This window comes from Silurus meridionalis, chromosome 18 (genome assembly GCF_014805685.1).
Source record: "Silurus meridionalis isolate SWU-2019-XX chromosome 18, ASM1480568v1, whole genome shotgun sequence".
In the NCBI taxonomy this organism is placed as follows: Eukaryota; Metazoa; Chordata; class Actinopteri; order Siluriformes; family Siluridae; genus Silurus; species Silurus meridionalis.
In genome coordinates this window covers 8,234,756-8,248,417 of record NC_060901.1, presented here as the reverse complement: position 1 = coordinate 8,248,417, position 13,662 = coordinate 8,234,756, and the positions used below count along the sequence as shown (strand labels likewise).

The following is a 13,662-nucleotide window of genomic DNA, read 5'->3' as shown; positions in this document are numbered from 1 at the left end:
TTAACATTTCAATGTAGCTAAGTGACAGAGTTGGGAGTTACAGTTTGGTAAGTGGTGTACAAGATGAGGTATTTGTGCACAGATCAAAGTTTTGGAAGCGAATTAATTTTAAAACGCTGGACAGAAGAGAGCGTTAGACCTAATAGAAAGACTAAAGAGTTGCTGCAATGTTACTTTAGGTAAAGATGAAGCAAAGGCTAATTCCCACTTGTCACTTTCTGTTGTTTATTGTGTGTAAGTTAAGAAAGTGATGATAGAGCATTATAACAACTGTTTAAGAAACTGTTACCTCCAGATCAGATAAAACATTTAAAATAAAAGTCGGAATTGTAAGAAATAGTCGGAATCCCCGCGGCTTAACCAACGAAGCGGCTAATTTAAGCTGTTCTAAGCTGCACAGCTTCGGGAGAAAAAAATTCCTCCGGGTGATTTTCAAACGCACGACGATGCCAAAAGATAAACTCCCGAGAGAAATTGTTGTGAAAGGATAAAGACAGTGAACAATGACTTTCTTGGTCGGCTACTGTGTAGATACAAGCCGTTGTAACGCGTTGAGTCTGGGTGAAGGGAGAGCTCGCTAACCCCAGTTGCAACAGAAATCATATAAGCACAGACAGGTTTCCAAAACTCGTGTTTTTTTTTTTTTTTTTTTCTTGGCAACAGCTTTATGGGTTAGTCACTTAGAAACTTAGAAATGAGCATCAGAAAATAATAAGGACATAATCCTCAGTCTTACACACACGCAGTAATAAAGGAAGAATGCAGTGCCAGGCTATTCCCAAAATACCGCTATGCTCCTAAAGGAAGCGCAACATATTTTACCCTTTACACCGTGTGTAACGTGTCTTTCGTTAAAGCCTGTGTAAAGTACATTAGTGTAGACACCTGCGGCTTATAGACAGGTGCGGCATATTTGTTAAAAATATTTTTAAAATTCAGTGGGTGCGTCTTATATATGGGTGCGCTTTATAGTCCGGAAATTACGGTAGTATTTTTATTTTTTTTTTATGTGGCGGAAACGGGCTTCCATAGTAGATCATTTAGGAGCAATATAGCGTGCATCATACTCAGACACAGTATGCACAAGAGTGTGATAATAAAGCACAGAGAAAGATATTAGCAGGATGATAAACACGCTGTCGTAATGCATTCGTCACACATGCAAAAATGGAATGGGATGTGCAGGTTGATCCTGTGGTATTATTCATTTGAAAACAATTAAAAAATTTCCTTTAACATTTTTTCTATTTTTTTTAACTTTGATGGTGTTTTTTATTTTTGTTGAAAGGGCTGCTTTCAGTGACCCAGAATGCCGTTATTGTGTAGACCTTTTTGCAAAAAAAAGAATCATGTGGGCAAAGCATAACAGTTGATGCAATTATTGATTTTATCTGATGCATGGGGCTGAGAATTTCAGCATACTGCAAAAGATTGTGTCGCTCCTTCTTGGTGCGTCTTGCTTTGTTTCTTGACATCCATCCATTTTCTATACCGCTTATCCTACTCATCTTCACGACACATTTCTGGACTACAGAGAAATAACTCTTTATTATAAACCCTGACCTCTTATGATCTCCACCTTGGCTTCCAAGTTTATGCTTAGACAGATGGGAAATGTCGCTGGATACTGCACACACCTCATAGTGAGAATAGTTACATAATTGGCTATGACTATCCTTAGCGACTTTAATCTAACTCTTATTACCACAGGATGAGTTTCCCCTGACACATGGGACAATATTGTCTCTGGATGTTGTTAGCATTGAGTTTTTTTTTTGTGTGTGTTTTTCACTCCGAGATGGCCCCATGATTTAGACCTCACCATTTGTTGTGCAGCAAGCAGACTTTGGCCAGTTAAATGGATTTAACCGATTTACAGGAGCCATCAAATCTAATGTTCACACACCACCTGAGAGTCTCACGCGCCGTGTCCTTATTGTAGTCACATATTAAAACCCATGGCATTTTAAAAGCAATTTGACCCCTGCTCGGCCCCTTCCGCTAATCATAGAAAGCTGCTGCTTCTTCTTTTTTTTGTTCAGAGTATCCATTTTGAACCCTCCGCCACGGCTGCAATCTCGCGTGTGCCGGGGCATATAAGGAATCGTTGGCGGGAGTGAAATTTAATCTTATCTTGCAAAATGTCAGCATCCAATTTAGTAGCCATCATACACCTGCCAGTCGGTCAGAGCAGAGAGCAGACTCTCCAACGTCTGCGTCTAGCATTTTACTCTTCATGGCTTTGTAAACACCAACCAGTGCACATGCTGGATGTTTGTAAGTTGGATGTAAACTGAGAAGTCGACGTATTAACGAGTGTGAGGACTCTATCCTAACATAAGCTCTTTCTCCTCTTCCTCCCCTGTCTGCCAGGTCGCTGGTATATCCGCGAAGGTTGGCTAAAAACGGTGCCCCCTAAAGGCACGGAGACCAAACCCAAGATGTTTTTCCTTTTCTCAGACATCTTGGTTCAGGCCAAACGGTGTAGTCTAATGCACCCAACAAATGGAGACAAGCTGGCGTGTCAGAGAGTCTATCCGCTTAAAGAGTGCACCGTGGACAAAGTGTTTGGCCACACCAAGAGCCAAGGAGGCCTCATCAGTGTGAGTGTGACAAAGTATTCACTACTGCTATATGTGCTTCATTTTAAGGGAGAAAGTCAAAGCCAAAATATTAGCATTACAAATACTTAGAAGATACTGCTCGTAGTATGATGCAGAGATTCCAGAATGTATTTAAATGAGAGGGTAAATTTCTATTTAATGAGAACATAAAGCGCCTAGATAAAGAAATGGCTAATAATGTAACGCACAGACGTGAAGGTCAATAATCTATTCAGGCTAATAAGTGTTAAGAGTCAACTGTTATCACCATGCAGGTATGTTAATTGCCTATTCAATCATTAATAGTCAAGAAATTTTTGCTGGACCTTCAGCCAATTTAGATGATTATGTATGAAGATTTAGATATTAATCCGCTATGTACAGTATGTGGTACTGGTAAGATTCCAGAAATACTGGAAAATAATTGTGATTAATAACATACCAAGAGATTTAAATTAAACACTAAATAGTTGTAGCCATTAGGGTTTATATGTACATGCCAAAAACACCATTTTTTTTTTCTTTTAATATTTATGTATATATGTATAGTTACATATAGGTGTTGCGTGTGTGTGTATTTATATATACATGGTTGTGTGTGTGTGTGTGTGTGTGTGTGTGTGTGTGTGTGTAGATAGATAGATAGATAGATAGATAGATAGATAGATAGATAGATCTGAAAATCAAGAAATTACAGTGAAATTTAAGTCCGAATGTAAGTCAGTCTTATTACTTAAAAAAAAAAAAAAAAAAAAGTAAATACCTAGAACATTTCAGTTAAATATAGTTAAATGTCTGGCATAATTATTTAGTAGCTAAGTTTTTGTACTAAAAATGTAGCTACTAAATGGCTGACATTTCAGAATAGTTTAGTCACTTTATTTCAGGTTATTTACCATCTAGCTTCCACAATATATTTACCCATTACCCTGCAAATTTTAAAAGGGAAAAAAATTTAAAAATTAAGCATTTGGTGAGACTTTTTTATTCTCCAGTACATCTGAAGCACTTTTCAGATTTGTCATCATTCTTGCCAAATCCCCTCTATCATGTGTAACATTTCAGCACACACGAGGTTAAAAGATTAATTGATTTCAGACAGATTGGATCCCCAAGTTAGCAAAAATGCTCCATGCATCATTCTTCTCTCTCTAATTGCTCTGGTTCCTCATAACGGTTCAAGCTTTCAAGTCTCCTTGCTGCTTGATCTCTTTCCAGGCCTGTTTTGCCGTCGGGTGACAAATTACATCTAAATGATCAGTGTGCTGTCGTGAAACATTCAGCTGAGTGTATCGCACTTTCAACCACTGCAGTCCCAAATAAACAGTTTGTGTTGCGTCGCACTTCTCAATATTCATACAAGAACGAGGAGTTTTTAATGTCCATTTTCTACCGACTGCTATTTTATACATTTGGGGAAAAATTGCAATATTTAATTCCGGATCTCTATTAAATTAAGCATATTTTTTTCCTTTTTATTTTAGGTTTATTATGAAACAATAATAATGCTTTTGTTCTACATGTAGTCAATGCGGATGGCAGAATTTAATGCAATATTCTCGCTCAAATTTTTATTTTTATTTTTATCGTGATTTCTTTATAGAAATCAAAAAGAATTTAATATTCTCAAAGCATTGGACTAGTGCAAGTCTATCATTTCAGATGAACTGAGATCATATGTGAGGCCTAGTGATGTCCTGTATGGTTTGGGCAACATTTAGAGCACGCTGATGGACTGTTTAAACGCTTGTTCTGATGGGATAAGAGAACCCTCTCGCACCACTCGATCAGATTAGAGCCGAGAGCCATCTCATCCTCTGTACCAGCAAATACATCTTCCTCAAGCACTGTTATTGCTCTTCTCTTTTTCAGCCCCACTCCAGCCTGCTTCTCTGCAGGGGCTGCTGCTGCACATTATCTAATGGCAAGAAATGGCATTTCATTAGCTTGTTATCCGACCCAGGGCTCAAATGCATACTCAATAGCATTAGGCGTAATTTCTCATAAGGACACATTATCGATCCCTGGTGCACCCCACCTCCTACCTGGACCAGGGGGAGAAGAGACTGTCAGCACACTCTGGGCCCCTCCTCGGCCATGCCATGAAGAATTAAAGCCAAATTAAATTTGACAGCTGGAAATGCCATGGCAATCTATATGCAAAGTTTGAAAGAAGAAGTAAAAAGAGAATGAGGTTCTTTCGGTGGGGAAAAAAACTGCACTGACGATTTCCTTTCCACATGTTTGTGTTTGGCAAAAATAAACTCTTCTCTTTTTTTTGTCTTCTTCTTACCCATTCTCTCCAATCCTCAAGTTTCATCCTTGTCTCTCCCTTCTCCTGTTGCATATTATTCTGCATCCATGACCGAATCTCTTTGATGTATAAATAATCAAGTGAAATTATGTGTGCTACGAATATAGCGTTCGTGCTCCGCCATTCACATTACACACACTCGTTTTCACCTAAGAGGGTCAGATTGTGTGACAAATCCCTAATTACCGCGTCGCAATAGAAGCACGATCTATATGAGCATAAATCAAGCCTTCGGTCCCCCATGTGGTGGTCGCCTGATATCTAAATGGCACTTCACACCAGGTTGTGGCTCGTTTACTGAACTCTGGAATTAGAGAACACTTTTGATAGCAAATTTGGAATCTTAATCTTTCATATATAATGAAAGAGACCCAGATTTAACAAGGGTGCCTTTTTTTTTTTTTTTTAAACCAAGTATCCTTGTCTTCCTGTCGTTAAGATTCTGTTCCTGGCTGTAATAAAGATTAGAGCTGATTATTGATATGCCGCCGGTACCGCCGCTGTTTCCTCTGTTCCGATGGCCCCAGGTAAATGTGAAAGGTCATTTAATATTTTTCCAGGCCCCCAATTATAATCCACTCTAATGGGTTCCGGTTTGTAATTATTCAAGGATAAAGCCCGTGTCTTTTGTTTGGTCTTGGACAGCACCTATTGTGTTGTTTGACATGCCTAATCTCTCGCTAAAGTCTCCTCAGCATGAATGAGTGATGATAATTACTGTTGACTTGGAGGATGAGCCGGCTGATAGCAGGAGGAGAAGAGAGATGCTGAACTAACTTCTCAAGTGCAGGGGGCCGCCAAATTAGCATCGGATGTGCATCTTCGAAGACAGGTGTCTTTCTTGGTTTTCCTCCAGCTGTTTTATTCTCTCGTTGATGGCCTGCTTTTGTGAGTTGACATCCTGGCATGTAGACAAACAATCATCGTGGTCGAAGGTGGATCCGTGAGGTTAGGCTCAGTTCTTGCAAGAGATGTGCGATGTACAGAAGGCCACAGATGTTGTCTTGGCTTTGCTATTACTTTCTGTAATTAATGTCCTTCCATTCCTACGAAGACCATGGCTAATAGTGGTTGTGTAAACAATCTTCTTGTGTCACTAGATAGTGGTGGAAAAGTCTTGGAGTTATTGATTCAGGACTGCCCTCTAGTGAGCACAAGGTGTTTGGTGCTCATGCTCCCACGACGTACAGAGAACTGGCACCAGCACGTATCTCTTCTTAATTATGGTCCTGGGTTACCAATTTGAACACTTAAAATAACACCACATTATTATTGAGCTTTGAACAAGACCCTTAAGCCACTCAACCACATGGGTTTGATATCATGACTGACCCGACACTTTGAGTCAAGTTCCCTAACAAGAATTTGGTCATTTTCCTTTAACAGTTCTGAGGTTTTTGTTGTTGTTCTTGTTCTTGTTCTTGTTTTCTTCTTATATCAAGAATTACTATCTAATATTTAGCTTTTTAACAATTTATGTTTATATTTAATGTTGGGTAACTAAACCACAAAGTCATTTATCACCAGCATGTTTAAAGTAGAGATACACTATGTAAAATATTAAAGTATTACAATATTACAGTAAATATTAAACTAAAAGTGCTCCCTTTAAACTTTTACTTGAGCAACAGTACAAAAGTATTTGTCTTCCACTTTAAAAAAATTAAATCATGCAAATAAGTCCATGGGTGTTATGGCAAGTTAGAGTCAGGTGTTTCCATCATTTATTCCTCTCACAATGTTCTGTTTGCTGTTGAACTGACGCTGAACTGTATGTTGGTGATGGATTCTACCAAGCGGCAATCAGAACATGTTCAAAACAAAGTGCACACACTACCCTGATTGGTGGCTTATGTATGTATATATGTGTGTGTGTGTGTGTGTGTGTGTATGTGTGTGTGTGTGTGTGTGTGTATGTATGTATATATATATATATATATTTATTTATATATTTATAATATATATTTATTTATATATAAAATACACATAATACACGTGTGCGTGTGTCAAAATAAGTCAACACCAATTAGAAACTGTAATTACAAGGTGAAAAATTGTTTATCCTCATTCATGTTCTCTGTCTTTCCTCATCTCTTGCAGTTGACTTTCTCCAAAGTCAAGCTGCTCCTCATGTCCAGCGATCAGGAGGACATTAACGATTGGTACCGCAGCCTTTGCCTGGCCATCGGGTATGAACTTGCTTCATCTATATCTTCCTGCTGTAACACTAACTTAATTGTGAAACTCAGAGCTTCTTTCTTACTCTATCCCCTCCTCCCGGGCTCCAACCTATAGTAAAGGCAAGTCACGGCTACTTTAGCATCAACCTTGTCTTCTTTCAGAGGACGTGGGGGCACAAGGAGGTTAGCATCAGGGCAAGCTCCTCACAGGGGAAAAGACCTGACTCTCATGGCTAGGCTAATTAGTTTATAGGCCTGTCAGAGTGATGGCGGTGCACAGAGGCCTCACAGTGAGGAGCCTTCTCGCCGCTGGCCCTCTGCCCAAAGCACGAGCTCAGGGGTGTGTAATTAGCCACCGAGCTGGACAGGTTGTGGTGGCCGAGGTCAGAGGCGAGCCGCAGGAGGAGGAAAAGGTGTGTTTGTTTGTGAGGAACAGAAAGATAAAGCAAATGACCTGTTGAGATATAGCGATAAGCGAGCGCTTTTTGATTTCTCTGCTGCTTGAGAGAAAAAGTAAAATTCAACCTACAATTAAAGTACTAAGTCCCCCAAAACTTTAAGAATCGTGTTGTTTTTTTTAAATGCCTTAAATATTAGGTTGAAGTATGTGCCTTTGTATGTGTGTATACACACTTATACTTTAGGTGGAATAAAGGTGAAACTTGGTAGAGGAAAATTCAGAGCTTTCCATAAAAATATTCCTCATGTTAAACATACGTTTATGTTTTTCTTTGCTGTTTCATTATCATGAGCTGCACCTTCAATTACATATCTTGATGTTATTTAAAGAAAAATTCATTTAAATTGTGTGTGTGTGTGTGTGTGTGTGTGTGTGTGTGTGTGTATATTTGAGATACTGAACTGGTTAAACCTCAAACTTTTTTTTATATATATATTATAAATCCAACAAATAGTGATTTTTGTATACATTTAAATAACATGACTAATACTATTATAGTTCGAATATGTTAATAAATTTTAAGAATTTTTTAAAAAGGAAAATATGTTGGGTTGTAAGCAACATGAGGAGTTTCATTAAAACTCTCCTACTACTTTTTCTACTATTGTAGTGAAATTGTAAAAAGGTCTAGAGTGGTATCTGACACAGCACTGTTTGTGAGGACCTGCTTGTCGTATTGTGGATTTTTTTTTTTACTCTAGTATTTTGTATATGGAGAATAAGGTTAAAAACTTAAAGATATAATGCAATCCTTCAAATCACTTTCTGATGATGTCTGTGCTGATGAGGATTTTCAGTAGCACTGGTCTTATATCACATTGTGCAACTAATAGTAGAAATAAATAGTATTGAATTTCACTTAATCCAATTTTATTTTGTATAGCATTGTTTAGGTGGACATTGTTGCAAGGCAGCATTAAATCTATTGTGATATAGGAACAGGTATAGGTATTTATCACATTTTTATATTGCGCAGGTGTTATTGAGAGCATTGAGTGAAAAGAAGGATGTCATTGAGAATTTCTTTGTGTGGTTTCCCTTGAGGATTTTTCTTACAAATGATTTTTAGGTAGAATATTGAGCAAATTTAAATTTCCCTATTCTTTTGTCATGTGTGCATAATTTTATCTCATCAGTAAAACTTAAAAAAGAGAATACAATATAAAACTGCTGATGTCTCTGATCCGTGTCGCATTGCTGCCGATTGGCTTTTAAAAATCAAATCCCTATGATTATCAGTAATCCAAATACAGTGCTTTCATGTGCAACTATCCGATTTCTGCTATTAGTATCAGGATGATGTTTAGTTTTATTGCTTGTGCTGGAGAAATTTGATCTTTTTAACATCCAGCTTTTCTAGCATTAGCAGACGTTAATGCCACTGACTGATAATCTCTCATACCAGTGAAATATAGTCCTGAGAAAATTGTGATAGGCTTTTGCGTTGCCATTGCATAAACTTGCAGTACAGTAAGTCTTACATCAGTACACACACACACTTTTTACCTTTCCTCTGTCTCAGTGCATTGGACAGATTGATGTGCTTAGTGACAAGGAAGTAACTTCAGGAAAGCTGAACATACGTATGTCACAGTAGGAGACCTTAGTGTCAATTAGGGACACACATTCTGCACACATTCCACTACACACACACACCCACACGCAATATGTCGGCACAGACTGAGTGTAAGCAGCCATGTCCCCAAAGAACACACACATATTTATATATTGAAACATCTCTGATGCAATAATACTTGCTTAAATCGTTTGCTCTTGTGTGTCTTCTGACAGAAAGCTGAAAACAAAGAACACAGTAGTGCACAGGAGAGAGGAGCTCCTCCGACCACCGCTCCGCGCAGCCACACACAGCCAGCAGAGTGTAGCGGCCTCGTCCCAAATACACAGCAGGAAGAGGGCTCTGGTCAGAGACTCACACCATCTCACACACACAGGCTTCAAAGAATATAAACTAAAGGGGTGAATTATACAGCCAGTCCTCTTTTACCCAAAATAGAGACGTTTGAGTGTTTGTGTGTTTGTGCAGGCGAGTGAACCAGAGACTGAGAGTGGCATGAGCAACCACATACTTCCAGCTGGAGAGAGTGTAGGCAGCACATCCAAAAAGATTAAATTCTCCGAGACTCCTTCTGGAAGGTATACAGTCTCATCACTGTATTTTTTTTTTTTTTCCTATACTTTATTTTTATTTTTAAAATAACAAAGAGGATAAGAAATACACAATCATACCTAGATATTGCATAGATTTACATATTAAATACGTCAATACATACATCTATTGAAATAAATTTTTCGTTATAAAATTCACTATTATATTTAGTGCATATGCCGTGTAAGTGATTCTGTGTACAATCTTTAGAGGAAGTTCTTTACAGTTAACCATGTATATGTTTTCCTGTATTGTTGTAGGATTATTTAAAATAATAATCTTTTGATATTTAAGAGTGAGGTATAGAGTCAGGATAGAAAAAGTCACATTTCTAATAACACCTCATTAACACTTTCACACGTGTATTGAGAGTTTAATGTCAAAACCGGTTTTATCACGTGTCAGCTGGAGAAATTATTCAGGCCATTTGTTTTTGTGTATTTTCTTTTTTTTTTCCTTTTCCTCTGGACATGCCATCTGTTATTACAGACCAAAAAAAAATACCTCCAACACAACTCTTTATCACCAGGAAGGACTCTTTCGTTTTAGTGGCAGTATTACACTAGAGGTGCGCAATATGAAGCACACAAAGCATATGATAAATAAATATTTTTTTTTTATGTGCATATTTGTTGACAGTAAAAAATATATTTAAAAATAATATATAAAAATATCTATCAAAATGTTAACATTTAAAGATTCATTAAAAAATATATACATTTGAAGTAATAATGCAATATAGATTTATTACTAGTCCAATGTTAAATCAACATGAAGAAAACACAGGTATATTTTATAAATATAATAAAAATATTTAATATTTGTAACAATTTTATAATTAGATTTTTTTTTTAAATCTTTTTCTGAACCAAATGTCTGGTATCATATTAGTACAATTATTAGAAGTTATATTGGTTTATTTGTTTTCACTTTTTGCAACATTGCTGTTCAAATATCAAATGAAAAAAAAAGACATTAAATGTAAGTTATACCTGTAATTCCAGTCCATACCAATCCATTCTTGAGTATGGTATTAGACCAGTATTAGCCTCAGTTGAATCAGAAACGTTGTCTGATCAGACTTGATGACTTGCAAATTTCCTTTTTTTTTATGCAAACTTCAGCAGCTTTCTTAAGATGAGTATTTTTCATCTTGAGTTCATCATTAGCTGAAATGAAGCATAACAAAAAAAAAAAAAACACCGCCATAACTGATATTTGTATAAAAATAATTTTATGAAGCACGTGTGACTCAAGGGCTACCTTGATTTTTTTTTTTTTTACATTTTTGATCATTCTGATATAGAGTTTAGAGAGAAAATAACGAGTCAGTCTTATAATTTCATCATTGTGGTCATGCTATTTGCCCATATTTATGTAAAAAACGGAAGTGTATCTGGAATCTGGAAATGTAATCAGACGTAAATTTTTTTTTTTTTTTTTTTTTTTTTACTAGCAGATCTCAGGAATCATCTGGCTCGAGCTGCGTCATTCTGTGAGGCGATGCAGATGCTGGACTCTCGACCGGGACTGGTGAAGCTGCTAGGAGACTGGTATAATCTGCATACTACTTTAGCTTCATTCCTACTGCAAGAATGCGATCAGTTCATACTCAAGAGTGATTTTCTCTGACATGTTTTTAGATCTGTTATTTCTATTCCTAAATCCCAAAGAACAAAACTGTTCTTTATTTAATCTCTTTTATTGTTATTATTTGTCTGTCTTTTGTGCTCCATCATACGTAATACAGACGACTGAATATGCTAAAAGCACAAACCTTTAAGTGCTGAACACATTAATCAGTGCTGCTTTATGTTATAACTTATAACGCTACTAATAACATACACTCCTACATTTACTTAACACCAGAGCATCATGTATAATTATTAATGGGGAGAAAAATGAAGTGCAATATACAGTAATACAAGTGCATGAAGGGATTTTCTACTGATTGTGAATAGAAAGTTATACTGATTGGGAATCATGGTGATGTATAGTATCATAAGTGATCTGATTTCCTCTGTGTTTTATTACTCTAAAGTTTATAATGTGTTTTCTTTATAATATTACCTTCTTACCAGGTGTATTCATGTTACTGAAAGCTGTTACACAGGATAGTAGTTTAACTATTTCTATATGAATTAGTCAAATGTAACGTGCCGTATGTGTCTTCCTGTGATGTGATTTTTGGCTTCAGGTTTATTTGTATGAACTGGGTTTGATCAGGTAATCAGACTTTGTCCAACACTGATCAAATAATATTTTTTTAATTGATTACAGATAAGGTTTTGGACGTGTTATTAATAATGACCTCTATTCTATCATTGTTTTTATTGTTTTATTACACCTATAAACCTGAGCATGTGCTGGAAGAATTGCCTGACGCTTTGGTGCATTTTATATCCAAAGGCGCCCTCTAGTGGTCAACTAGTGTATGTGAGCACGTGTTGTTGTTTAGACTCTTCATTATAAACTCACTGGTCATTTATTAGTAAACAATAAAACCCTCCTTTGGGCAAAAAAAAACAAAAAAGCTATGAGATTCGTTCTTTGCTTCGTTTGTGTGAATATTATTCCTCATTCTTTTGCTTGTTTAGTAAATGCTTTATCTTTGTCATGATTGTTGAGGTGATTTGGGGTTAAGAAAGGAAATTAACAAACAAAATGCATGCGAACACATTCACACACACATTAATACCTCGTGGAAATTTTTAAGTAGCCAGTGCACCAATATGCATGCTTTACAAGAGGTGGGATGAAACCAGAAAACCAGGAGTAAAGCCTGATGGCAACTGAAGAGTATATGTGAAATTCTGTTTTTTTTTTTTTTTAATCTGATGTGTAAATCTCTGCACTGTGTTTTACTTTATAGTTTTGAAATGCAAAAACAAAACTGGCATTTGTTGTCATTTAACATAATCAACTTCATATACAAACCTGGATAGATGACAATGGGGAAGTCCTGAAGAGATTTCTAGTCCAGAAGCACATATTTCCCACTAAGTGTCCTCCATATTTGTCCTGGGATCTGAATGCCCTTTTCTGAAAGTTTTTTTTTTTTTAATACAGAGACCATAAGTTTACATGATGTATTTTGTGACACTTTACATGTCATTTGTAAACCGATTGAGGAAGAAGAGTCAGTGGAAACAGGCCACAGAGGGCAAGCATGGAAAACATTCACCTTCATTTAGCACATTATCCTGGTCATGGCCTCTGGATCTGTTACCTGTTCTGCGAATTCTGGGTGCAAGGTGACGTAACAGTAGATGTAGTACATGCTCATAAAGTCAGCAGAAGTTTCAAGCTATTTTACATGGTCGTTCAACTGTCAAGATTATTTGCATATGAATCGTTTACATGTTGCATTAATGAGGAAGATTATCTGAAGATGAAGAGAATGGAAGCAGGTAAGAGTCATGAAATAGTGGCTGATGGTCCAGAGGAGGTTTTAGCAAAGTACCTCACTGTTCCTCACTAAATCATAAACCACTAAACAACATGCCATAGCAGAGCAGATTAATGAAGCCTATGAAATATAGGCCATACGGTCTAAAACAAAAAATAATTAAATGTATTTTGGATTCAGTGCACCCAGAGCAGTTATACAAGCTGTAGAAGGGGGGACTGGGCAGGCTGTTCCATAATAGATAACTGTCCAGCAGACTATGATTTCTGGATGTATGCTTCTGGTCATTGTCTTGTTGTATGGTGATGTTGGTTCCAATTCCAACAGTCCAGGCGAGATTGCATGATGTTGAATTATGCAATGGTGGGCATGTTTCTTCAGTATTCCTTTCACCTGAAATAAGCCGTTAACCATCTTCTGCTCCAAAATAACCCAAAAAACCCTCAAGCTCACACCTTCTGTTCTGATATCGTCTTTCCTGTTCTCTATCTTCCATGTTCTTTTTGTGGAGTCAAAAATGTCAGATGTA

The 13,662-nt window shown here is 37.0% G+C and overlaps 1 protein-coding gene across 3 annotated transcripts in view; it reads left to right on the top strand.

Annotated features, from left to right (window-relative positions):
• The window catches only part of arhgef39 (Rho guanine nucleotide exchange factor (GEF) 39), a 48,627-nt gene extending 36,377 nt beyond the window's left edge, over positions 1 to 12,250 (top strand). For 2 of the 3 annotated variants that reach the window (XM_046874319.1, XM_046874318.1), the window contains exons 8-12: positions 2,374 to 2,603; positions 7,018 to 7,106; positions 9,349 to 9,478; positions 9,602 to 9,711; positions 11,181 to 12,250. In XM_046874319.1, coding sequence (XP_046730275.1) covers positions 2,374 to 2,603; positions 7,018 to 7,106; positions 9,349 to 9,478; positions 9,602 to 9,711; positions 11,181 to 11,223 — 602 coding nt within the window. In that variant the 3' untranslated portion in view covers positions 11,224 to 12,250. The remainder of the gene's footprint in view (positions 1 to 2,373; positions 2,604 to 7,017; positions 7,107 to 9,348; positions 9,479 to 9,601; positions 9,712 to 11,180) is intronic. The other variant, XM_046874321.1, reaches the window with a different exon arrangement.
• The last annotated feature ends 1,412 nt before the right edge of the window (positions 12,251 to 13,662 follow it).